Source organism: Vipera berus, assembly GCF_964194415.1.
Source record: "Vipera berus genome assembly, chromosome: 1".
Taxonomy (NCBI): domain Eukaryota; kingdom Metazoa; phylum Chordata; class Lepidosauria; order Squamata; family Viperidae; genus Vipera; species Vipera berus.
In genome coordinates, this window is record NC_138202.1 from 157,409,802 (window position 1) to 157,436,434 (window position 26,633).

The following is a 26,633-nucleotide window of genomic DNA, read 5'->3' on the forward strand; positions in this document are numbered from 1 at the left end:
TTACATGGAAAGGAGTGAGCCATTTTGGCAGCCCTCTCGGGCTCAGAGTATCTTAGGCTAGGCCAGGGGTAGGCAACCTTGGCTCTTTTATGACTCGTGGACTTCAACTCCCAGAATTTGTTTATTTATTTATTTTTGGGACTTATATGCCGCCCTATCTCCCGAAGGACTCAGGGCAGCTAACAACAATAAAAACAACAATACAAAAGTTAAAAGAAATTAAATAAACAGCCCCAAAATAAATTAACTAAACAATTAAAAATTAAAACATTTTAAAAACCCGTCGTCAATCCAGGTCAGCCATGCTGAGGAGAAAGGGAGAGGTTTCCATGCTGAGCCATGCTGGCTCAGGAATTCTGGGAGTTGAAGTCCACGAGTCATAAAAGAGCCGAGGTTGCCTACCCCTGGGCTAGCCCTTATTCTCTCACAAAGAGCACGGAGCCGCCATTAGCAGAACACTGTGGAAGAATGAAAGTTCATGACTTCCATCTGACCTATTGCCAGCTCTTTTTATTTTCTTACGTATACCAGACCACCTCTGATATTTCTAACTGCAAAATAGGCCCATCGGCCACAACGTAGTCACTGCTACTTTTGTTCTTTGTCTGTTTTATTCTTGGTTTCTCAACTTGTAGTAACCTGACAAGAGGGGTAGCAAAGTCAAAAGTGGTCCAAAGTCACATTTACAGTGGTGGAATCACCAGCTAGAGTAAAAAGGTCATCTAGCTTGGAAGCGGCAGAGGCCAGAGTCTTGAAGCCTTTATCTGCCTATTCCCAAGAGAATACAGTTAGTCTGGCAAAGACTCTTGTAAATAAATAAGTGGTCAACAATAAAGAAACTACTTTGGTCTACTCACAGAATTGCTCTGGTTCCTTGCGTCTTACCTTGCGTCTTACTGATGTAAACAGAATGTCTTGCTCCCAAAGTCAAACCAGAAGTGGAACTTCAAAGGAGAAAATGTGATCTTGCCTATGTGTGTGCCATAGATGACTAGGGAAAGTGTGTGTGTTTTCTGTATAGTGTGTAAAGTTCTCTTGTCGGGGAGGATACATTCCAGTAGACTTCAAGAGATCTGAAGTCCACACATCTTCAAGTTGCCAAGTTTGGGAAACACTGCAATAGGCAGACCGTTTAGGGCAGGAGTCCTCAACCTTGGAAACTTTAAGATTTGTGGACTTCAAGTCCCAGAATTGCTTAGCCAGCTTTGTGAGTTGAAGTCCACAAGTCTTAAAAGTTGCCAAGGTTGAGGACCCCTGGTTTAGGGAGCTGGGCGTGAATGAATGAGTGAAGACAAAGGCCTTATATTGTAGGAAGTATTGCTCCAAAAATTGCAGCTGATCTTTTTTTTCCCCTCATCCATTTTATCACCAGTTCTTGAAGACTGCTTTGTGCCCTTGGATGTGCAGATAATAATTTTACAACCGGGTTTTAACGGCTTGCCTTGTCTCCTTGCGTTGTTTTACATGATTGTTTTGATGAAATCATAATTTTATAAAGCTGCTTTGAGCAGTGGCGTTTGCAACAGAAGAGCAAGAGAGAAAGGTTTAATAAAATAAGCCAGAATAAATCATGACAGCCTTCCACTGGCTGATGAAAAGACTATAATGAAGATACAGATTTACAACTGCAATGAGAAGTCAGCCTTAGATGCTTCAGATATCTGCATACCATGTATTAATAATACCTTGTAAGTTTCTTGTTTTATTACATTAATAATTATAGATCATTGGGAATTTTGCACCCACCTTGGAGGCTGTGTCCACGGCCCCAGGAGGGACTCAAATTGTATACTCTTCCTTTGTCAAATTACTGAAATATACACTTGTCAGTAGCAATTATTATTTTGCTTCACTCTGAAGCAAATCATATCGGGCGATTTGTGAAACGGCTATTAAATAAAAACTCTTACCCCTTGAACTTGAGAGGCATCCGTTGCTAGTCTTGTAGTCAAGGCCCCTGGGCTGTTTATATGGTCATCAAACCAACCAATTTCTTGGCCTAACATAGCCTGGAAGCCAATTTTCCTTAACCGTCGTGTAAGCAATTCTCCAGCTTTTGCAAAAGTATACCCCTGCAAGGGATTTTTAACAAGTGTAAATCTAAGCATCTGTCCACGTGTACAAAAAAGAAGAAAACAAGGGGGGGGGGAGAGAGAGAGAGTAGCAAGGGAATGGCACCCTCGTGCTGAGAAGCCTACAGTATTTGGTTGTCATCACCTGCAAGAACTGGGTGAAGAACGAGACGAGTCCAACAACCACGAAGAGCAAGCAGACACCGTTGATCTGAGATCTTCGCTCTTCTTCATCAGGCACAGAAAAGGTCTTGGGGAAAGGAAAGGAAACACTGTAAGATTAAACATAAGTTTTTGCACAAGGTAACTGAAAGCACACTTTTTTGTTGAGCGTTTAGGCCAAAGGGTAGTCACAGTGATGTAGGAAAACACATGCTTGCGTAGGCCAATCCATGTTTATTTCAGCCTGGCATTTCAAATGTTCATAACAGGGCTGTTCACATCATCAGGGGTAAAAAATGAATATCAGAGAGCAGAATCTCCGTATTAGTGTTTTCCATGCTGGTAGCATCGCACTCACGTCAGAAGCACCGAGGCACTTCCGGGTTGAGAAAGATTAGTTGCTGATATCACTGTTGCTGGGGGACGCCCAGTTGGGGGTTCCTTCCATTATCCCTGGCAGGAGCTGGACGAAAGGTTGGGAGCTCACCCTGACCCAGGACAGCACCTGGGTCTCAAACGTCAGCTTGCTAACATCCAACCCAGGATCCTAACCACATGAGTCACCACGCTCCTTCCATGTGACTATCTTGGTTGCCCCTCTCTGATCCCTTCCCAGTTTGTCAGCACCTTTCTTTTAATTTTAAAAGTGAAAGTGTACTGTTCTAGTGGTATAGCTCCAGGAAACCTAACACTGCACCTCCCCACTCCTTATGAAATACATCAGAAGAAATATGCATGTGTTGAGAAGGCAGAAATCTAGGTAAGTGCAAAGAAAGTAATGATGGATCAAATAAAGCCATCCAGCTCCGAAGAGGAGTAAGAAAGAGCAGTAGCAGTAAAAAGAAGGGAGAATCAATGTCATAAGTCTTTTAAAAGTCTCACACCCATTAATGATTCTTCAAAGAAACACCCAGTAGGACAAGTAGGTCAATTATCTTATTCCCCCCCCCTCATATTTTCTTTGGCAACCATATGTCCCTGAATCCTCATCAAATTAAGTGGAGACATTTAGCAAAAGTAATAGACTTATATACCACTCTCTAAGCGGTTTACAGAGTCAGCATTTTGCCCCCAACAATCTGGGTCCTCATTTTATTGACCTCGGACGGATAGAAGGCTAGGTCAACAGAGTGAGCGCCTGTTACTCGTCCCAGCTTCTGCCAACCTAGCAGTTCGAAAGCACGTAAAAATGCAAGTAGAAAAATAGGGACCACTCCGGTGGGAAGGTAACAGCGTTCTGTGCGCCTTTGGCGTCTAGTCATGCCGGCCACATGACCACGGAGATGTCCTCAGACAAGCGCTGGCTCTTCGGCTTTGAAACGGAGATGAGCACCGGCCCCTAGAGTCGGAAACGACTAGCACACATGTGCGGGGGAACCTTTACCTTTACCTTAAGCGGTTTACAGAGTCAGCATTTTGCCCCCAACAATCTGGGTCCTCATTTTATTGACCTCGGACGGATAGAAGGCTAGGTCAACCTTGAGCCAGTCAGGATCAAACTCCAGGCTGTGGGCAGAGTCAACCTGCAATACAGCATTCTAACCACTGCACCACCGGTGCTCCTAATTCCCCATTTATTCCCCACTTGCTCATTTACTCACTGGGGAAATGAAATAAATAAATATCCATATCTAATACCCCCTTTCAAATGCTTTAAAGCAGGCATGTCAAACTGCCGGCCCACGGGCCGGATGCATCATGCCGAAACCGCACCCACCCCATTGCCAGCAATAGGGAAAAAGTTGTGATACGTTGCGTGATGTCACATGACGTCACGAGTTTGACATGCCTGCTTTAAAGGAAAAAGGAAGTGCTAGGAGCAATAATCATGCAAGTGTTGCCACATCCCTGTCTTGCCTCTCTCCAAAACTAGCATCTCTAGCATCCTTGTACAGAGAGATTTTTTTTAGTGCTAAATCATGTTGAGATCAGAGGTAGGATTATTTCCTTCTGTGCTGAAAGCAAAACAGACAGGAAAACTAGCCTTTGGATAGGGATACACAATTGGCTTTTCCACAGAATTTTGAATTGCCAGCTACATTCCAAAGACTTCTTCTGATCTTGAGCCCATTAAGGAAACTGTCACATCTTCCTTCCCTAGGATACTGCTGGTAGGATAACAGGGCCTGCTTGGAGAACCAGTCTTAAACTTGTCTTCAGAACGTGTCTTTGATTATATGCAAACACAGTGGTTAGATTTTCTTATTGCATCGAAGTACATTTTTAAAACGGTGGCTTCTTAGATAAGCCACACGTTAGGCAAGATTCCAGCTTCATCCTAAGCTCTGGGCCACAATTTACAAACTGCAGGACAAACCAAAGAAGCCACTTTATAGCTGAGAGTGATGTGTGAATTCATTAAAAATAACAGAAAGGAAATGGTTATGTCAGCGTGGCACACCATTTCCTGCACAACATAGGATGCTCAGTATCATTTATTACAAGGCAAACAACATTGGTCATAGGACCTACTCCAATAATTTGACTGAAGAGCAAGGCATAGAGAGGGTTGACCGCCCCATTGGCAGCTGCCCCAAGGGATCCAAGCACCATATAGGGCCATTCGGGAGCGTTGTACTTCAAAATCCTGGTCACATTAGCAGGTATGACTTCTTCCTCATCCTTTTCATGAAGCCGTCCCTTGTAAAAAGGAAAGAGAGAAATATTAACCTTCAAGAATGTTGCTGCCAGAGGACAAAAGCAAACAGCTCTCCACCACTCCCCCCCCCTTGCCATTTTTCTGCAGGAAGAATCAAAAGGAGGGGGGGAACTAAGAAAAGCGGCTTGCAACATTATGATGCAAAGCCTTCGCCTCTTCTCTATATGTGGTGTGATATCCCACGCACCTGCATAAAAGGGTGGGAATGTGCTACAGCAGCACAGTGCTACTTTCATCATTTTTATGAAAGCCTCAGGACCAGCAGACATCTCCGCCTCATTATAGGTCTTTAGATTTTGAGGGAATCACTGCGCTGTTGCTAACAAGGTGAAGTTGTCAACGTGGCTTTCTGCAGGAGGATTCCTCTGCTTAAGTGCAACCACCAAGAAAGTCTGCCTTTTGTCCTTCCCCATCCAACCTCTGACTCACCCTGGGCATGGGAAAGGGCCTCTCCATTGGATCTTAGGCTGACAGCAAGCAGTTTCCTAAACTGATCTGGACCTACACCGCTTAGGCCTTTAAGACAGTGGTCCCCGACCTTTCCAGCTTGGCGGACTGGTAGCAGGGGGGGAGGGGAGGGTTCCGTGCAAGCAGCAGGTGTGTGCGCGTGGGACCGCAGCTCCATTTGTGCGAGCGACAGGCACATGCACCCTCCACTCACACAAGTGGAGTTGCAAGCACACGCGTGCACTGATCACGTAAATGGAGTGGTGTGCACTCACACACTAGCCTGACAGTCGCGCAGCCCGGTTCTGAATGGGCTGCGGCCCGGGAGTTGGGGACCCCTGCTTTAATTTGCTTGCAGTCAAATTAGTAGTCATTGCTTCTCTTACAGGACCAGTGTAATACTGCATCCCTGCCTGTAACCCTCACTCACCTTGCCATTGCTACGTTCGAACCAATTGCATTTTCCAAAGCTTCTTCATTGGAGGCCTCCAGGAGAGTAACTTGCAATTATTTAATCCCAACACAATTATCCCTGAGGCCAGGCCTGGTGTCATGTGGTGGGAAGAGACAAAGGAACCTCAAACAGAAGCTTCTCTTGATCTTGCAGTGACTCTGACTGACCTTGACAAACGGACTTCCATCTTCTTCATACTGAGAAATGCTACCGTTGTGCTCCGAATAGGATCCTACAATTGATGCTGGATGGTCAGGGACTATATTTGACAACTGAGATCTGGAACGCTGTCGCAGAGATGCTCTACAGAAAGAGAGAGAAAAGTCCAGTCGCACTCCTGTCTGTCTCAGGAGTTCAGGAAATAAGGCATTTATTAAATAACTTTATTATCTAATATAAAATGCCACCCTGAGCTTTATTCTGATGCCGCTATTAATCTTATTGCATCTGATATTTGAGATTCACGGTTCAGTTTAAGTCATCCAGAGACCCAGGGAAAAATGTCACGGGCCTCATTGTTACCTGGCTGACAAAATTTCCTCAAGGCCAGCAAAAAAAGAAGTCAATACTCTTGAGGAATCCACTTGCTACAGCAGCAGTCCCTTTTTTCCCCCCAGCTTTGTGCAGAAACCTGGATACGGTAAGGGACCTTTCCTAAAAAAAACCCAGGGGGGTACTGCATCTACATAAGATCCAACCCGCCCCCCTCAGTATTAATTATACTTAGTGCACACAGCCTTAATATTTATAGCCTCAATTCATGATAGCTGGCGTAAATGAATTTTTTAATTCCATGCCCCCATAGTTCTGTACTTTCTCTCATACATCTGCAGCTTGAGAGGATTTTTTTTAAACCCCTTAACATCTAAATCTAAGTGTGCAGAGACATTGGGAAGATCAGGTTTACCATTTACAGGGGGAGAAGATACCATACTTTTTACCATTTCTTGGGACAGGACTCTATCATTCCCAAATAAAACTTTCCGATCTCCCCAAATAAATTAACTTCAAAAAAAAAACCTTTTAAATTTAGCTGCCTAAAAGTCATATAATTTGAGTTATTTGGGTTTTTGAAAGTCTAAAAGGATTTCTGATCTGCAATATTTGCGTTTGTTTGCTTTCAAGGTAATGCCAGTATACAGGTTATATGTTATTATACATCAACCTTTGTATGTGTTCTGTACCAGCCTGCTCCCGGCCCTGCAGAAAAGGCAGGGTCAACCCCTTTAGAAACGGCAAGAGGCTGGAATTACGCCTGCCAAATTTATTCACAGAAAACAGAGTAAGACAAGACACCAACCATAAAACACGAGCTAAGAAGCAGGAACAATCCAAGCGGTTGCCTTCAGCAAACCAGCCCTCCCACACATTCCCCTTAAATACAGTTCAGGGTGTGGCCTCTCTGTGCCTCCTTCCGAGGTGCCCCATTGCCTTCCTCTGTTTACTCCTGACTGATTGCCTCCTGCGTTGGGCGTCCTTGAACAGGGCCAGCTGTGGGTCATCTTCATCCACGCTGTCAGGCTCACACAGCTGGGTCTGCATCGTGACCAGATGAGAGGGGCCTTGCTGGGGGCTCTCATCAAGCTGTCCAATCCCCTCAGCAAGCTCTTCAACACTCCCCTCCTCCTCCTCTGAGTCGTCCGACCCAACTCCCGAACCCACAGGCTGACCCTGAATCACAACAGTATGTCCTAGATCAGGGGTAGGCAACCTCGGCTCTTTTATGACTCATGGACTTCAACTCCCAGAGTCATAAAAGAGCCGAGGTTGCCTACCCCTGTCCTAGATCTAGTTAGTATCTTTCCAATTCCTTTCCTTTCTTTTGCCATGTTCCAAGAAGAATTAAAAGGAAATGCAGGAAGTGGGTAAGGGAAAACCAGGCATTTTCTTAGCATAATATTTTCTGCAAAATAAGACTGAACTCCACATCTGACATCCCCTTCAGCAATATTATAAAATGGGAAGGGGTGGATCCATTATTACCAATATTATCTTTATTCAGAACCAGAAGCTTCTGATTCTGTACTTGTAAAGAACAAAGAGAATTTCATGGTTCCGACAGATGAATCTCTTCAAAAGAACTTCGAGGCATTGTTTTCCTTACAGAATCTTTTATTCAAAAAACAAAGTATCGGCACTACATAGTTGAAGCCAAAAACTGAATTCCCACCCATCCACCCCCGGGCCCAAAGCGGCAAAGCACAATTCCCTCCTCCAATTAACAGTCACAAATCATATTCCCCAATTAACTTGAAGCGCAGGCTTTCTCCCCATCTCTCCAGCCCGCCAAATCTCTATCAACTCTGGACCTAATAACCTTGTGTTCCTATGGCTGAGTTATTGTTGTTATGACTAGCTGGACTCTCATCCACATCCCCCCACCCAGCATCAATGAACTCTAAAAGCGACAGAGAAAAAATGGCTACATTTCCATCTGTTGTCAAAGCAAGAACATCCGATGTTAGCAGCGTTGACAACTCCATTCTTTATAGCCACGCGTGTGGATCTATTTTCTTTTCTAGAAACTGTTACGGAAAGTATGATGCAAAACGTTCCCTTTTACTTCCATAGGTACATTCATAACGCATTCTCCTAAATTTCAAACCATCGCACAGGAAGATAGTATCAAACTTTTGGCCATACGTTCTTGTTTAAATTCTACATTTATTTTGGATCCATCCAGCTTACCGTAAGCTCGCCTGATAGCTTCCCCTGCTGAAAGGCTGCGTTTTTTCAAGTCTTGGGTCAGATACTGTCAATACAATAACAGAAGATTCATGACAACGATCAAAGGTAGGAGAATCCAGGAGAAAAAAAAAGGATCTAGTCAAAGAGCAATCACATCAAGCCAATCTATTATTAAAAAAAATTGACTGAAAATTTCTGTACGGTACTGAACACTTGCCTCTCAAGCCTTGCCATTCTTCTCCGATCATTTAAACAGATGGTAAAGCACCTTCTTAGCTCTGCTCATTTGGCAAAAAAGCTGTCATCTCTTTTCATAACTTCCAGTAGCACTGGACTTTGCCCGGGAGTTTTAAGAAGACCAGTTGCCCCTTGCACTTATAGTTGTGTGAAACCCAAGAGCCCCTCATCTAGCTCCTTGCCAGGAGCAAAGGCGTAGGAAGGTGCTGTTCCTGGTCGTATCATTTCATGTTTCAAGTAGCCACCCGGTTGTATTTGAGTCCTCCCCTTTATCGAGCTATCGTTACAAACTCACTACAAGAAAGTTGAGAGGAAAGTTAATCTAGGGCAGGGGTCTTCAAACGTGGCCCTTTTGTGACTTGTAGACTTCAACTCCCAGAATTCCTAAGCCAGTGTGTCTGGCTGAGGAATTCTGGGAGTTGAAGTCCACAAGTCATAAAAGGGCCACATTTGAAGACCCCTGATCTAGGGCCACTTACTCTGGAACCAAACACGTTTTATATGGAGAAAGCTTTTCTTCCCTCGTTCTAAAATGGAAGAGCCCAGCACAAGGTTGGCTTGTTTTCTTTGACAGAGTTAAAATAAAGGCCCTTTCCAGTGAGATAGTCGCTAATAGATTAGCATCTATTAGATTTGCTAAGAGATGAGGAGGAACCCTGAACAGATGGTGCTAAGGTGCTGCTAGTGATGCTAGTCAAGAGATGGTTGTTGGCAGCAGAGAGTCTTCCTCATGAGCCTCTGTATCCACCACATCCTGCACTACAAATATAAGTAGTTGGAGATGAGAGTTATCATTGGATAAAGGAGCTATGGTGGCACAGTGGTTAGAATGCAGTATTGCAGGCTAACTCACTGCTCACTGACAGGAGTTCAATCCTGGCCGGCTCAAGGTTGACTCAGCCTTCCATCCATCAGAGGTCAGTAAAATGAGGATCCAGATTGTTGGGGTCAATACACTGAGTCTGTAAATTGCTTAGAGAGGGCTGTAAAGCCCTATGAAGCGGCATATAAATCTAAGTGCTATTGCTAAAGCACTTTTCAGAACACTAGGTGAAAGAAAATATACTTTGGAAGAACTATTGCATCACAAATGGATTTGATTACTGGATATATGCAAAAAACTCTGGCTGAAGGTATCTGTAGGTTTCCACAAATCACTGCATCAACTCTTCATAGGGCCTGTTGCCTGGTAGCAGCAGAGCCATGTGTTGCCTCCACAAAGCTGAAGGTTCAGCCCTAGGCATATTCAATTCAAAGAAATGGGAGGCTTTTAAAGTACCTTGAAAGAGCTAATATCAGAGTAAATAACATCTGAGCTATCTTTAATACAATGCAAGAAGAAAACATTTGATCCTAAAGTGGACGGCTTCCTTCGGTATGAAATATGCAAAGTCTAATTTCTCTGTGGACCCAAAGAAAATAAAACTCAAGCTTCATTAACAGGAAGTTAATGATTTGAATTAGGAACATTAAAGATACAGAATCAGGCACTTGCTTTGCATTGATGTCTCCGTGAGTGCCTTGTCGCCTTGGCTTTGCAACGTCACCAGTGTGAAATACACTCCTTTCCGTTCTATCAGCTCTTCGTGTTTCCCTCTTTCCACAGCTCTTCCATGCTCAAACCCCACGATGATGTCAGCAGATTTCACTGTGGACAGGCGATGAGCTATGGAGATTGCAGTGCGCCCAGAACGAGCCTACAGCAATGAAAGAATGATCTTTGGAGGCACAACCATTCATGACAGCTAGAATAGTTAGGTCTGCACTTCTGTACTCCCAGAGGATGGAAAGAAACTTAATCAGCTGATTCCTCTCTACAAGTATGGATGCTGTGTATAAATGTCAAAAGATTCCTTAAATTAATATGGGGGCTGAGGTGTCATGTAACTTAATAGCAAAATAACCTTAATAAACCTGTGTGAACTGAATGCCTGAATTGTTCTCGCATTGACAGAAATTGTTCGTTCATTCATGGCTATGACAGTCATGTTCTGGTGGCGGGTGTGTGTGTGGAGGCATTTCCCCCGAAAGAGCAGGATTTGCTGGATTCATAGCTCCTGTTTCATGACAGATAGATGTGGTGGTGGTGATGGGAGGGGGCTTCACAGTTTACCAAATGGGGCACGATCCGGAAGCTTCAATTTGTGCAGAATACATTGGCTAATGTACCAGATGACCAGTGGTGGGATTCAGCCAGTTTGCACCGGTTCAGCAGAACCAGTAGCTAAATTTTGCTGAGTTCAGAGAACCGGCTGAATGCACACTGCTTCTGGAAGCCCGGTCTAGCCTCGGAGGCCTGGAGGAGGCCTCCCAGGCCTAGAATGGCCCACCAGAAGTGTGTGGATGCCACTTCCGGAAGTCCGTTCTAGGCCTCAGAGACCCAGGCCTGCATCCAATAAGAGAACTGGTTGTTCAGGTATTTGAATCCCACCACTGCAGACGAGACTTGCCATCACAACCATGTTGCACCCATGCTCACTCACTCATAAAATAGCTACAATGTGGCTAGTATTCAAATCCCCAAGGATTCCAAGGGAGGTGGACATTCGTCCCCACAGATACCATGTTGAGGAATCGTGCAATACTCAGTGCCAAGATGGGCACCTTCCTGGGTTGCCAGGGCACCGTTTTTCTTATCATTTAAAGGCTCTGTGATCTGCGGAAAGCATGGCAGTGCACATCTTAGCCTAGGAAGGAGGATGACAGTGCAAAAAATGACTTTGACAGTACAATCTTTGGAGGTTGGAGGTTACAGAAGTGGTTATTGCCAAATCTTCCTTTACAACACTTTGCAAGAAGATAAAGCAATCACATATTCTTCCCTTGCTTATTTCAATCTAATTTTCCTCTGTTGTTTACCTATGTCTGTTTTCAGAATTTAAGTTTCCATGAAGTTGCAAAATCTCTCATTCCTTTTCTTTAACAGAGAAAGTCATCTGCGTAGGTCCAAATGCATAAATCATATTTTAAAAAATAAAATTAGCGGTGTTACTGAAACCCCAATGAAATCCCTATGGAGTATTCCACCCCTCTTTCTTAATAACACAGCTGTTTCTGGGTGATTGCATTTTTTAAAGCACTGCCTCATATCTACTTCGAGCTAAGAATGCTTTTGAAAAACGGGATGTGTTGTGTGCAGGAAACATGCATTTGTTGCGTGCAGCATTTATGCATCGATTTTTAAAATGTATTTTAAACAATAATAATATAGTATTTCCAAGAAATAACCTAGAGAGCAATGTGATTGAACCACAGCAGACAAAAGAAGCAAAGATCTTTCATCTGTCCTTTTTAAAAATTACAAAAACTCTAAATGCAAAAGCTATAGAGGAAGTAGAGAACCACTTCCTTCCCTACAAGGATACCTTCCTTTTCTCTCTCTCTCTCTCTCTCTCTCTCTCTCTCTCTCTCTCTCTCTCTCTCTCTCTCAACCCTCTTTTCAAAATGATGCTTGCAGACTCTTCAGGAGATTAAAGGTACAGTAGTTCTTAGAGAGCGGCAATCAATTTTCCTGCAAATCGGCAATAATATATACGTGGTAGGAAACTGCACAAATTTCTGTATCTTAAGCAAGACTGCAGGTAAAAATAGAAGAAAGGTTTTAGAGAAAAACCTGATTACGAAATCTGAATGGACCAGAATGCTGCCCTGCTAATCCAGCATCAGGTGAATTGATCTGCATATCCCTACATTCTTTTTGCCAGCTTCTCTCAGGCTTCAGATCCTGAACTCCAACCCATTCTTACTGAAACTAATTCTCTGGAAACTTGCCAGCCCATCCGATAGACAACGAATGCTTGTGAGGTTTAAATGTTTTGAAATACGTCTCTGTCGCTATTTTTTAAACAAACCTTTATGGAGTTCCAGTGCACACACAGGCCTTTCTGTTCACAAGAGCTGTCACGTTCGTTTCAAAGGAAGACTGCAGCAAGCAACAGCTCTTGCGTGCATTGGACAAGATGCAAAATCTAAATAAAATCGATTATTTGTTGTTCCCAAACGTCTTTAGAGGAAATACTGTAGCTGCCTCCCTTCCCCACTCAAGATTTACCCTCTCCACAGTTAAAACAGCGCTCAAATTCATTGATTATGCCAAACCATAATCTAAACTGAATAAAGCAGATTAGTTGCCCTCACAAACCTAACTAAGCCCTAAACCATATTTGCAAAGCACGATGTCTGGATTCATACAGTATGCAAAGCCGAAGCGAGGCAAACCACACGCTTAGTAGTGCCCTGTATGAAATCGGCCAACATCTGCCTAAGTGGTGGATGGAAAAGTCAAAAAGAAATTCCTACTCCTCATCCGAGACTCCAGTTTACCACATTAATCATAATGTTATATCCCAGAGCTGTTGTTAAAACCAGGGAAAAGGCGCACCTCTATTGGTAAAGAGGCCGTCCTTAAAAGAGACTGAAAAAGCAAAGGATTCCTAACCCCACTGAACTGAAATCGTACAATAACCTTGGAGAGTGTCTTCTGCACAGTAGCCTCGCTTTCATTGTCCAGTGCTGATGTAGCCATGTCCAACAACAGGATTTGGGGTTTTCGAACTAAAGCCCGAGCAATGGCAATTCGCTGCTTCTGGCCTCCGCTCATTTGGCCACCACCTTCTCCAACGAGGGTGTCAAATTGCTGAAAGAGTGGAAAGAGCAAAAAGTTTAAAAGTGCTTTCATCTCAGTCCTCTTAGGTCAGAGGTAGTGGGGAACGATGGCCCCTTTGTGACTTGTGGACTTCAACTCCCAGGATTCCTGAGCCAGCCACGCTCAGGAGAGTGGAAGCCCATAAGTCATAAAAGGGCCATCGTTCCCCACCCCTGCCTTAGGTCAATCAAAAATATTATGTCGAATGAGAACAAGACAGAGAAGCAGCCATGGAATAACTGGGACTTTGGCCTTCTGGCGAAAGACGTGGTGAAAAAAAAGAAGCCTGTCTTTGCTCCAGAGGTGTTGTGATTCAGGGTCAGCCTGTGGGTTCGGCAGTTGGGTTGGACGATTCAGAGGAGGAGGAGGGGGGGGTGTTGGAGAGCTTGCAGAGGGTGTTGGAGAGCTTGCTGATGATGGCCTTGAGGCTCCGCAGAGCCCTCAGCCAGGCCCCTCCCATCTGGTTATGACGCAGACCCAGCTGTGTGAGCCTGACAGCGTGAATGAAGATGACCCACAGCTGGCCCTGTTCAAGGACGCCCGATGCAGGAGGCAGTCAATCAGGAGTAAACAGAGGAAGGCAATGGGGCACCTCGGAAGGAGGCAGAGAGAAGCCACGCCCTGAACTGTTTAAAAGGGGAATGTGTGGGAGGGCTGGTTTGCTGAAGGCAACCGTTTGAATAGTTCCTGTTTCATGGTTCGTGTCTTGTTTTGCTCTGTTTTATGTTAATAAATTTGGCAGGCTTAGTTCCAGCCTCTTGCCGTTTGTAAAGGGGTTGTCCCTGCCTTTTCTGCAGGGCCGGTAGTAGGCTGGTACAGAACAAGAGGGAAGGTCCATGTGCTCATGAAGCAAGGATGTTGCAGCAAGAGAAACGCAGCAAAGGAAGCGTGCCAAGGGAGGGGGAACTGCCAATCCTGTAACAATTCTTGCAGAAGGGGAAAACAGAAGTCCTAAGGGCTCTCCTCGCTGCTGAGCTGGTGCTGCTCTGCAAATCTTTGACCCAGCAGAAAACTATCCTGGCATGCGTTTTTCTAATCCCTACCCTGCCTCTGCTTCAAGCCATGGCCAGTCTGAGGCCTGTTTTAAAAGCCTAAACGATGTCACCCGCTGTGGGGCTGCTTGTATGGGGGCCAAGATGGAGGAAAAAATGGTAGAGTACAGATGATTAAGCTCACTCCAGGCCTGGGGACGAGAGGAAAGCAAGATCTGGGTTCAAGACAGGAAATAAAAAGATGTTGCTGGGCAACAATTGTACAACTCTTGGATATAAGAGGAAAACAACTTCCCTAACTGCTACTATCTAGATAGATTGGGCTTCAACTCCCAGAATCCCTCACTATTATGCTCACCGCCTAGGAACTATATTGGAACTGAAGTCCAATATAGGTAGTCCTCGACTTACAACCACAGCTGAGCTCAAAATTCACCTTGCTAAGCGAGATAGTTGTTAAGTGAGTTTTGTCCCAATTTACGACCTTTCTTGCCACGGTTGTTAAATGAATCACCGCAATTATTAAGTTAGTAACACGGTTGTTAAAGTCATTCTGGCTTCCCCATTGACTTTGTTTGTCAGAAGGTGATCACGTGACCCCGGGGACACTGCAACCCGTCGTAAATACAAAGCAGTTGCCAAGCATCTGAATTTTGATCGCGTGACTACGGGGATGCTGCAATGGTTGGGAGTGTGAAAAACAGTCTTAACTCACTTGTTTCAGTGGCGTTGTAACTTTGGTCATTAAATGGAAAATTGTAAGTTGAGGACTACCTGTATATATGAAAAACATCAAAGGCTGGTCTCAGATAAGGTGCTGCTTTAGATCAAGTCTAACTCCTAAGTCATCATTCCTGAAAACAATCGCAGTGAATTTGGACATGGTTGTTGTGATTCAGGGTCAGCCTGTGGGTTCGGGAGTTGGGTCGGACGACTCAGAGGAGGAGGAGGGGGGTGTTGAAGAGCTTGCTGAGGGGATTGGACAGTTTGATGAGAGCCCCCAGCAAGGCCCCTCTCATCTGGTCACGATGCAGACCCAGCTGTGTGAGCGTGACAGCGTGGATGAAGATGACCCACAGCTGGCCCTGTTCAAGAACGCCCGACGCAGGAGGCAGTCAGTCAGGAGTAAACAGAGGGAGGCAATGGGGCACCTCGGAAGGAGGCACAGAGAGGCCACGCCCTGAACTGTATTTAAGGGGAATGTGTGGGAGGGCTGGTTTGCTGAAGGCAACCGCTTGGATTGTTCCTGCGTCTTAGCTCGTGTTTTATGGTTGGTGACTTGTCTTGCTCTTGTTTTATGTGAATAAATTTGGCAGGCTTTATTCCAGCCTCTTGCCGTTTGTAAAGGGGTCGTCCCTGCTTTTGCTGCAGGGCCGGTAGCAGGCTGGTACAGAACAATGGTATGTATTATTATGTATTATGTATGAGATCTGAAGATACTACTGACTACCGAATTCAGCTTTTAGTAGCACTCTTATATATATCCTCCATTTCCATGGGAAAAAAATAACAATAACTCTAACTCACGTATAATTACACATGCACGATAAAGCATAATAACCCTTACGTGCATATCCACATATAGATTATGATTTCAAGAGGGTTTTTTTTCCTGCAGCTGCTCTGTTTGTTTTAATCTCCTTTAAGAGTTTTTCAAGGAAAAATCTTAGTGAAAAAAAGACTGGTTCACCTCTATTCCTTCACCAGAAGCAATGTGTTTTCTACCGTCCTTTACCCCAGGTGTAAGTGGCTTCAGCAGGGATAAGATGAAGCACCCTGTATGTTGTACTATGCAAAGCTATTAAACAGAAATGGTCTGAAAAGTTTCACTAGATACACAAACAATCCTTAGATAGATCATTACATTGAGTACTGCTAACCATTAGCTAGGTACGGGCAGTTCTGGGCATATGGACAATCTCATAAGGAGATTGTGTGCAAGGGTTCTTAAGCTTTAAGAAGGTCTTGATATGCTGGTCATTTCTTAGAAATGATCATTTAACCAAATTAATATTGAGTGACAGCATGTTGCCAACCCCTGACTTAGTGATTTCAAACTACGCAGATGTGGTCTAAGAGGCAATCTTGGCAGAGGACTGAGAAGGGATAGGATAGAGTTCCTTTTACCAGGGGCAGATCCATGATAAAGTTGTAGGCGTTGGCTTCTTTGGCTGCTCTGATGATGTCTTCCATAGTGGCATCTTCCTGACCGTAGCGGATGTTTTCTCCTATTGTGGTGGCAAACAAGACGGGTTCTTGTTCCACGATACCCATCAAAGAACGCAGCCACTGAATATTAAGGGAACGAATGTCGTGTCCATCCAGGGTAACCTGCACAATAACAGTTTGTAGGTAAAGACTATGGCCACCTGCACCTTCAATTCCGCATCTTCCTCTCTTAACAGGAAACTTCTTAAAACAGCAGCATTATACTCTGCTGCTTCCAGCTTCGTTTCTAATTCCTACATACAATGCCTGGAAGCACAGCTACTGAGGCTAAGTCTAGCCTATTAATTTTCCACAATTTTCCCTTAATCTCAAGCCATACGTGAACAGAACAGAACAGAATAACTTTATTGTCACTTTAAATGTACACTAATCAACATACATTAAAATGAGATTTCATTGCATTCAGGGTAACCACCTCCAATATACACTGCATAACTATGACAAAATAAACAAATACATAAAATTATGCATGTACCCAGATGCACACACCTATGTGGCCCAGAGAAACAACACAGTCTAGTTCAGATGTATATATATATACATGGAAAGAAAAACGAATGTCTCTTGGTTTCAAACATAACCTGCTCTACAGCAGGGGGCTTCAAACTTGACCCTTTTATGACTTGTGGACTTCAACTCCCAGAATTCCTCAGCCAGCATGCCGGGCTGAGGAATTCTGGGAGGTGAAGTCCACAAGTCATAAAAGGGCCAGGTTTGAAGACCCCCTGCTCTAGAACTTCTGAGCATCCCTTGCAGGGAAGGGGAAGTAAGAATAACACAAGGTCTTTCTGGACACATGGCATTAGCTTCACAATTCTTTGAATTCTGATCATTGTATTGATATGCCTCTGCAGATGTATCCTATGGAAGAACCCCAGGAGTTGTCATTAGTAGAACAAATGATATACTTAATTCCTTAGTAAAATATGTAAGAGTTGGTTAGCAATGAAATGAAACAAGCAATGATACAATTCTAGGTACCGGTATTTAGGATGGCTGTGCAAACCAATTCTGAATTTCCCAGAGATTAATGTTCTTTTTATTGGACATTTTAATTCAGATGCAATCCTGTGAGATAATATTACTTAATAATTTCATTTATCTAGGTGGATTGGATATTAAAAGACCGTGAAAAGAATTTAAAAATATTTTTATACGGATGGATTGGGCCACATCCTGGAGCACAACATAATGGATTTTTTTTCTTCTTCATTTTGTCCTAATGAAATAGGTGTACCCAGCTAACTTCCTCAACAAAATCAGAGTTAAGAAAATTCTGACTTAATGAGGGTTCATGAAGCTTACCACAAAGTACGACATTTAACTGATCTGAGTCTTGAGAGAACTGCTGGCCAAGATACATTTTTCCGTTTGCACAAATATCCCATTCATATTCATGTATTACACAGTGGAAAACATCTCCATTCATTTTGCATGCCAATGACACGATGCCTTTCCATGCACTCAGAGATGTGCACATGGGGTGGGGTGAGGTGGGGAGGGGAGGGGAATCACAAGGCTGAACAAAGTTTTCCATTCCCAGTTTTGAAACCCAGGCATCTCTCATATAATATGGATGTGGCCTCATTCCTCTTTGACATGTTTGGAGTCCCTGAGGTGATTTTCCCATCCTACTAGGTTTGCTAGGTGGGTACGGTCCAGTCCCCTTCCTTAAATGTTGTCATCTGATGGTACCTTAGAGGCACACTGTCTCAACAGCTGCCCCTGTCCTTTGGAACAGCCTCCTCCATGAGATTCAAGGGTTCCCTACCCTTTTAACATTCAGAAGGCCATGAAGAGATGCGCTTGGATGGAGGTTGAGCTGGGAGGCTGTTTGGCCTGGCACCTGGTGGGAAAGATAGTTCTATTTCTATCTCTGTTGGTGTTGATTATTATGGGCTGGCTAGGATCATTATATGAGACAGGTAGCCATTTGAGTTCAGTAAATAAATGATTATTTTGCTCTTTGAGTTCAAAGACCGGCTGATTAGAGGAGGCTAAGGGCATGGCGTCATGGTAAACTGCAAACATAAGTTTGCAGCAAGAATGGATCAAGCTTCGGGATTTTTTTTCCAATGAAAGAAAGATGGCAGAGTTAGGTCAAAGCCTCACCATGCCTTCTGTAGGGTCATACAAGCGCTGGATCAGCTGAATTGTGGTACTTTTTCCTGCTCCGCTTGGACCAACAAAGGCTGTGGTTTCACCTGGCTGGATAATCATGCTGAGGTTATTTAAAATCTGGATTTAAAAAAGAAAGAAAATGGCTTTGCATTTGAAAAGGCCTAGTTAGGTATCTGTAAATTATGGCAATGCTGCAAATTAGAACCTTTGAGTTCTTACCTTAACGTCCGGCCTGGATGGGTAATGGAAGGTTACATTATGGAATTCAATTTCACCCCGGACTTTGTCCAGTTTGTAGCCATCTTCTGACATACAGTCAATTCTAGGTTTCTGGGGCAGAAGTAATCAGATCGCTCAATCTGCTTTTTTCTCAAGAAGCTTTCTTTCAGTACAGAGTAGCTAGTTTCACCTCTCCATCTGAAGGATTTATCTTTCCTCCCTTAGACCTTGAACAGACCTTCAGAAACGCCCTTGTGGCAATTCCATCTCTTATCGATTTCCACTCCCAACTCAGTACTTAACATTTCCATGAATGTCTCGGTAAATCCCCTAGTTTCTAGCTAGAGAATGTGTCAAACTCGTGAAACCCTAGATGTAACCATCCAGGGCCCACCCTCAACCTGGCTGGCTGGGGAATTATGGGAGCTGAAGTCCATACATCTTCAAGTGGCCGAGGTTGGGAAGCACTGCTTTATACCATCCATTCATGGCACCCAGAGCATTTAGACCATACAAATGATTGGCTTGCTAGTTTATGGCGCCCGACCTTCGCTCCTTCCGGCGTGATCTGAAGACTCATTTGTTCGAACAAGCCGGCCTGGCCTGATGGGGGATGGGTTGGGATTTTATTGTTGTTGTAAATATTTTTACCTATTGTTTTAGCCTGGGCAGTCGTTTAATTCTTTTTTAACTTTTGTATCTTTGTATTTTTATATGTTTGCCCTGTTCACCACCCTGAGTCCTTCGGGAGAAGGGCGGTATACAAATAAAATTATTATTATTATTATTATTATTATTATTATTATTATTATTATTATTATTATTATTATTATTATTATTATTATTATTATTATTATTATTATCAGGAACAAAAGGTGGCACACACAGGAATCACTCCTCCAAATTTCACCCACAATAATTCTATGAGATAGGTTGAACTCAGAGTGAGTGACAAGCCCAAAGTCATCAGGCAGGTTCTATGCTTAAGGTGGACCAGAAGTTGGATTGTGTGCTCCAATGCAGAAAAGACTTACTTAAATAAACAAATTAGTATATGTTTTTATATGGATTTGTTTTGATGCCTTTAAGTCAATTTCTGACTCCTGGGCACTGCCTGGTCTAATCCCTGCAGTTTTCTTGGCAAGAATGTTTAGAAATTATTTGCCCTGGCTTTTTTTCTTAGAGCTGAGCAAGAATGAGCAGCCCTAGTGTCACCCAGCTGGCTTTGGCTCTCAAGCATGACTTGAACTCACGGTCTCCTAACTTCTAGCCTGATGCCTTAACCACACGTCCACAGTGGCTTTGTTCAGTATACATAGAATTGCCTATTTATATGCATTTCACTGATTTTTGGCAAAGCAAAAAATAAAACGAATAGAATATCATTGACTTCTACAGCCATAGCTTGTTGGTATCCACAGAATTATTGTAGGAAAGTTTTAATGAGTGTTGTTTTTTTCCCCCTTGGGAAATTCTGAAGCATTGGCAGTGCCATACATATTAATTTCATTCTTGGAGTTTCTGGCCTCCTTTTTTTTTCTTTCTTTCTTAGAATCACATGCCTGAGGGGCCAGAATGACTTAGTTCCTAAAACCACTTAATTTGCAAATTGCCTCACTGCCTTTCTTGATGATCAGGTACCTTATAAAGTATAGCCCTCTTTGACAGACAGAGTGGGGCTCAGTGAGAAGCTGAATATTCATAAGAAAATCACTTAGGAATGTCATTTGGATGAATGCACTCTTTGTAAGGCAGGATACTAGTTTGCTTTAACTTGCAATCAATTTCTTCTAATCACTATAATAGTTCTAATTTGCACTCATGGCAGAAGCTTACTTTATATTCCTTGAAGCTCTCCTCATCCCCTCCCCCCAAAGCAAGCGACAGTTACTTACTTCATCTATTGTCTCAAATATATTTGTGGCAGCCCCCCGGCCTGTTGCAAAGGCTTCCAAGCAAGGGGATGCTTGTCCAAGATTTAAGGCACCTATTAGGACGCCAAGAAAAACCTGAGAAGGGTACAGGGGAAAAAAATTAGTTTCTGCATGCCAATACTAAATTACAACCAGAAGCTATATATATGCCCCAAAGTGGTATTTCTGGAAGGCAGATAAAATACTTAGTTCTTTTGAAAAATAACATCCAAGATGCTCTTCCTCTCTATTAGAAGGCAGGAACAGAATTAAAGGGACTTTAGCCTAGGGAAACCATTTCAGTTTCCAGGTCTGGGGCTGGCCCCTTAATTCAAAGCAATTTGTAGAGATCTAGAAAATACACGGTACGTACTAAGAAAGAACCAATCTACACAACGAAGGAAAAATCCCCTGAAAGTTAGAGTAATTAATCCTTGGAACGATTTGCTTCCAGAAGTTGTGGGTGCTCCATCACTGGAGGTTTGGGAATTGGACTAGAAGACCTCCAAGGTCCCATCCAACTCTGTTATTCTAATGAACTAATCACTGAGTCTTATGGCAGTACAGAATAGGGAAGCCTTAACCAGCTTCAATTGCATGGCCTACAGAAATTCAACTCACCTTCAGGAAAAGAAAGAAACAGCTCCCCAACTCCCCAGAACAGATCTATTTACAGCAGACATGCTTAGCGACAATGCAAGGCCACTGGGCCGCAAAACTGCAACAGCAGGGATGGGAAGAACATCGGGCAGAAAGGACATGGAATTGAGCAAGGCTGGGCAAAGTAGTGGCTTGAAGTCAACTGGTTCTGCATGAGAGCAACTGAGAATCACTTCTGAAGCAGCTGCTTGGACTTTGTGAAAGGCACAGCTGCTTTTACAGCTGGAAAAGAGATGCCTCATTTCTGTCTCCAAAGGAAGCAGCGCCTTTAGTGATTTGCACAGCATTAAAATGGAAGGTCCTGGAAAGGGTCCGCCAACAGTACCCATGTTGCACTGTAATCATCCCTACCAGAACCACCTTCTAAAGGGTGAAACTGACTTGGCATCCTCAGGGCTTAGATCCAACCCAGCCCTTGGAGTCAGCGGAAAGGTTCTGCCACTCGCCCTTTCGCGTTTATGCTCTGAAAATTTCACTTCATTTGGGCTTGTCACCAATCTTTTTTGGAAACACTGGATGCTGTGGCAGGACAAAAGAAATGGGAAAACCCAAATGGATGGCTTTTCTTCTTGTACTTTGCAGGTTCCAAGCAGATAGCTACCTCAGTGCTATCTACAAAGGTCAACCATTTTTTTAAAAATAGTTAAAGGTAAAGGTTCCCCTGCACATGTGTGCTAGTCGTTTCCAACTCTAGGGGCCGGTGCTCATCTCCATTTCAAAGCCGAAGAGCCAGCACTTGTCCGAAGACGTCTCCGTGGTCATGTGGCCGGCATGACTAGACGCCAAAGGCGCACGGAACGCTGTTACCTTCCCACCGTAGTGGCTTTATAAAGCCACACCTGAAATACTATATCCAGTTTTGGTCACCAAATTTCAAAAAAGATGTTGAGACTTTGGAAAAAGTGCAAAGAAGAGCAACTAAGATGATTAGGCCTGGAGACTAAAACATATGAAGAATGGCTCAGGTTTGGCTAGTCTAAAGAAAAGAAGAAATAGGGGCGACATGATAGCAGTCTTCCTGTATTTGAGGGGCTTCCACAAAGAAGAGGGGGTCAAATTATTCTCCAAGGGCAAGACAAGAAACAATATTTGGAAACTGATCAAAGAGAAAAGCAACCTGGAATTAAGGAGCAACTTCCAGACAGTAAGAACAATTAATCACTAGAACAGCTTGCCACCATAAGTTGTACGTGCTTCATCGCTGGAAGTTTTTAAGAAGAGACTGGATAGCCACTTGTCTGAAATGATATAGGGTCTCCTGCTTGAGCAGGGGGGCTGGACTAGAAGACCTCGAAGATCCCTTCCAGCTCTATTCTGATTGTATTGATTGAGATGAAGAACGCTGATACCTTCCCACCATAGTGGTCCCTATTTTTCTACTTGCATTTTTACGTGCTTTCAAACTGCTAGGTTGGCAGAAGCTGGGACGAGTAACAGGCGCTCACTCTGTTACGCGGCACTCAGGATTCGACCCGCCAAACTGCCGACCTTCTGATCGACAAGCTCAGCGTCCTAACCCACTGAGCCACCGCGTCCCTTTTAAATAGTTAGGTTTATGAAATAATCCACTCCAGGACCTATCCAAGCAGTTGGGTAGCAAGTGAAGGGCTTCTGGGTGTCACTGACTCTCCCCATATTTAAATGACTGTGTTCAAAGGAGGAAAGGTTTTAGACAGCACGTGCCTGCAAAAGGGTGCCAGCAGAATATTCCTCTTCATCAAGGACAAGTTTTGAGCCATACCAGAAGGCTAGCGCATAACACAGGAAAATGATGCACCAAATGTAGCCTGTGAAGAATCCCATTATGATTCCCTTTCTGATCCCCCAGTTTTGAGCAAACACCAGATTTTTGTCATATCTGAGGAAAGAAAAAAAAATTGGGAAGAGCACATTTAAAAGGATCATTTGGCAGCTTTCATTGCTGAAAAATAAGAACTGGGAGGCTTTATGGGAAAATTCCTTGTCGTGTGGTGTCACAGTCCATTCTTTGCGTTCCCAAGAAAGACTGGAAAAGACCCTTGCCTAAACTCTGATTATTTGCTGGCCTATCTGTGACTGGGTTCGCATATGAGGCTAAGCTATATCTGTTTAATTTTGGTTTAGCAGGTTGCATGAGCTCAGCCATTGTGGTTACTAACCTTTGGTTTTCAACCTTATTTGTTGCATATATTAATCAAGAAACTATGGTTAAATACAGGGGTAGGCAACCTTGGCTCTTTTATGACTCGTGGACTTCAACTCGTGGACTCAGCTATGCTGACTCAGGAATTCTGGGAATTGAAGTCCACGAGTCATAAAAGAGCCAAGGTTGCCTACCCCTGGCCTAGCACTATCAGCCATTCAAAGTAGGCCAGGTAGGAATCAGACACCATGAGGCCTACTTTCTACTAGGCCTACCACTCTGCTTTCTGTTATTATATTCTATAACAATAAAGTAAGTCCGAGAGAGATTCTCTTTCCTTCCCACTTATAACAATAGAAAGTCAAGACAGAAGAAACTTGAGTTTCTTCTATACCCCCTCCTGTCTTTTTGGGCTAAGTAGATGTTTCTCTAATGGTGGTTGCATTATTCAAGGCTAACTCTGTGTTTTTACAAAAGCATAATAGATGAAGCCATCCACTTTGTAAAACAGCGAATTAAGGGAACCACAAGACTGATTTAGATTAAAGCTGCTTTCTAGGTCCCCATCACACATGTCCAGGTCTTGTTTTGAATTAATACTGAAAATGCCACAGGAAACCATTTTGATCCCGGAGGCAAAGCACAAGATGGCTTTCTGATGACTCCAGGTGAGCTAAAAAAGACTTTGACACTGGCAACAAAAGAGGGATCACCATCATATCGGATGCTAGTCTAATTAAAGTGAAGGCTGTGTGACAGGCAGCACATGCTCACCTAGCTAATACATGGCCAACTCTACAATATTGCTGGTATAATTAAAGCAGTTAAATCTGAGGAAACTCTTAGGACATCCTTCCCATTTTATGCATCTGGCACAAGCTAGAGTAAAAATATTCCTGGACACAGCTTAAGTTTATTCCTTCAAGAAAGAGCTTGTTTTCCATTGTCATGATATGTTAATATTCATCTTTAACACTTAAGCAATAAGGGTCTGTTTTGATTCCGTCACCTTATTTAGTGCTCAGAAGCAACCTATATATATTACCAACCTTTCAACTTCTTTTCTTTCTCCTCCAAAAGCAGCCACAGTTCGGATCGAGGAGAGCACTTCATCAGCAATGGCTCCAGCTTTTGCATAAGCCTTTAACTCTAGACCCGTCAACTTTGCCACAGACTTCAACACAACAGAAACAAAAGTCAGAAGAACAAATGTGGCACAAAGGCACTTTTTAAAAGGTTGATGGCGCTATATAAGCCAAAATTGAACTCAAGTTGTTTTTTTAGATTTTGCTACTATAAAATGTATGAACTTCCACTCCCGTTCTGGACGTTTTTCAGTGGCCAAGTTAAAAAGAAACAACTGCCGGTCTAACTAATTTGCTCAGTTAATGAAATCAGACTCAGGAGCAGGTCAACACAATATTTTGTGCCTTTGGGGAAACCTGTTTGTTAGGAAGGCTTTCTCAACCTTCTGGCTATGCAGAGGACTTCCATGTAGGTACAGCTGAGATGAATTAAAGGCTTGCCTTTACAGCAGGGGTGTCAAACTCGCAACATCACGTGACACGTATCGCAACTTTTCTCCATTGCCGGCAATGGGGTGGGCGGGGTTTCAGCATGAGGCATCCAGCCTGTGTGCGGCAGTTTGACACCCCTGCTTTACAGTTATAAAATCCAAGGAGATGACCACCTTGATTAAACAAGGAACACTGACTCAGCCTTGACTTATGAAGCAGCAAAGAGTGGCAAGATGCTTTAAAGGCGACTCCATGCTCTGCAGTATAAGCTGTCACACATCAGAGCTCTCTGATAGCAATGGCACTTAGATTTATATACCACTTCACAGTGCTTTACAGTCCTCTCTAAGCGGTTTACAGAGTCAACATATTATACCCCCCCACGCAACCATCAGGGGCCTCATTTTGCCGACCTCGGCAGGTTGGAAGGATGAGTCAACCTTGAACCCGGTGAGACTCGAACTGCCAAACTGCTGGCAGCCGGCAGTCAGCAGAATTAGCCTGCGGTACTGCATTCTAACCACTGCGCCACCATGGCTCATCAACTGCATGAAACAAAAAAAATGTTGGTGTGTGTATATGCATATGGAAGCCAGCGTGGGGTAGCGGTTCAAGGACTAGACTAGAAACCAGGAGACTGTGAGTTCTAGTCACATCCTAGGCACGAAGCCCACTAAATGATTTGGGGCCAGTTTTTCCATCTCAGCCCTCAGGAAGAAAACAATGGCAAGCCAATGATTCCTTGAGGTGCCCCACCTATCAGTTCTTATAAGGAACTACAGAAACTATTGCTGAGAAATTGTGCCAAATAAATGGCGGCTAATTTTTTTAAAAAAGAAAAAGCACTGGTAAATGGTTTGATGGAGGGTTACCAAGGCACTTCCTGAAATGGTCAATAACTTGAACATCTTTCCCCAATTTCCCCCAAATGGAGGAATCTCTCCTCCCCCTCCCTTCCAATTTCCCCCAATTCCCTCTAAATAACCTCAGCAACTCCCCTTCAACAGACATGACATTCTTCCGTACCAGGCCAATTATGCCAGCTCCGATCCCAATTAGGGGACTGACTGCGATAATAACCAAGGTCAACTTCCAGCCTCTGACAAATCCTAGCAGGAATCCACAAACAAAGGTGGTGAAGCGCTGGATAAAGATGGCTACTTGATCAGCAATAGCATCATTTATTTTATTAATGTCACTGTGGAGAACAAGAAAAATTGAAGCAGCAGATACATTTTGCGTTCATTACAATTCCCAACGGGCACAAAACGGTATCACTCCTTTCTACGCTGGGGAAAATGTGGATGAGAATGATTTTTCGTGGTAATTATTCACTCTTTTGTCTGGGGAGTTTATTTCCTGTATGTAAGATTCACCTTAAACGTGGTGCAGGCAGAAGGTCTTATATTTCCAAGTATTTTGCCCCGCTGGAGTATTCCCGCCAAGATTCTACATGTTATGAAATGTAAGCTTCTATTTTTCATCCTCCCACCCCC

General features: G+C 43.6%; 1 protein-coding gene across 1 annotated transcript in view; it reads right to left on the reverse strand.

Moving 5' to 3' along the window:
* Positions 1-26,633, reverse strand: part of ABCB11 (ATP binding cassette subfamily B member 11) — a gene marked incomplete at both ends in the record, with an annotated part of 66,460 nt that overhangs the window by 17,686 nt on the left and 22,141 nt on the right. The window contains 14 exons of the mRNA XM_081339629.1: positions 1,911-2,072; positions 2,218-2,322; positions 4,707-4,874; positions 5,968-6,097; positions 8,483-8,546; positions 10,215-10,416; positions 13,185-13,355; positions 16,484-16,687; positions 18,698-18,823; positions 18,926-19,036; positions 20,821-20,934; positions 23,182-23,356; positions 24,670-24,794; positions 26,164-26,335. Of these exons, the coding sequence (XP_081195755.1) occupies positions 1,911-2,072; positions 2,218-2,322; positions 4,707-4,874; positions 5,968-6,097; positions 8,483-8,546; positions 10,215-10,416; positions 13,185-13,355; positions 16,484-16,687; positions 18,698-18,823; positions 18,926-19,036; positions 20,821-20,934; positions 23,182-23,356; positions 24,670-24,794; positions 26,164-26,335 (2,029 nt within the window). The remainder of the gene's footprint in view (positions 1-1,910; positions 2,073-2,217; positions 2,323-4,706; positions 4,875-5,967; positions 6,098-8,482; positions 8,547-10,214; positions 10,417-13,184; positions 13,356-16,483; positions 16,688-18,697; positions 18,824-18,925; positions 19,037-20,820; positions 20,935-23,181; positions 23,357-24,669; positions 24,795-26,163; positions 26,336-26,633) is intronic.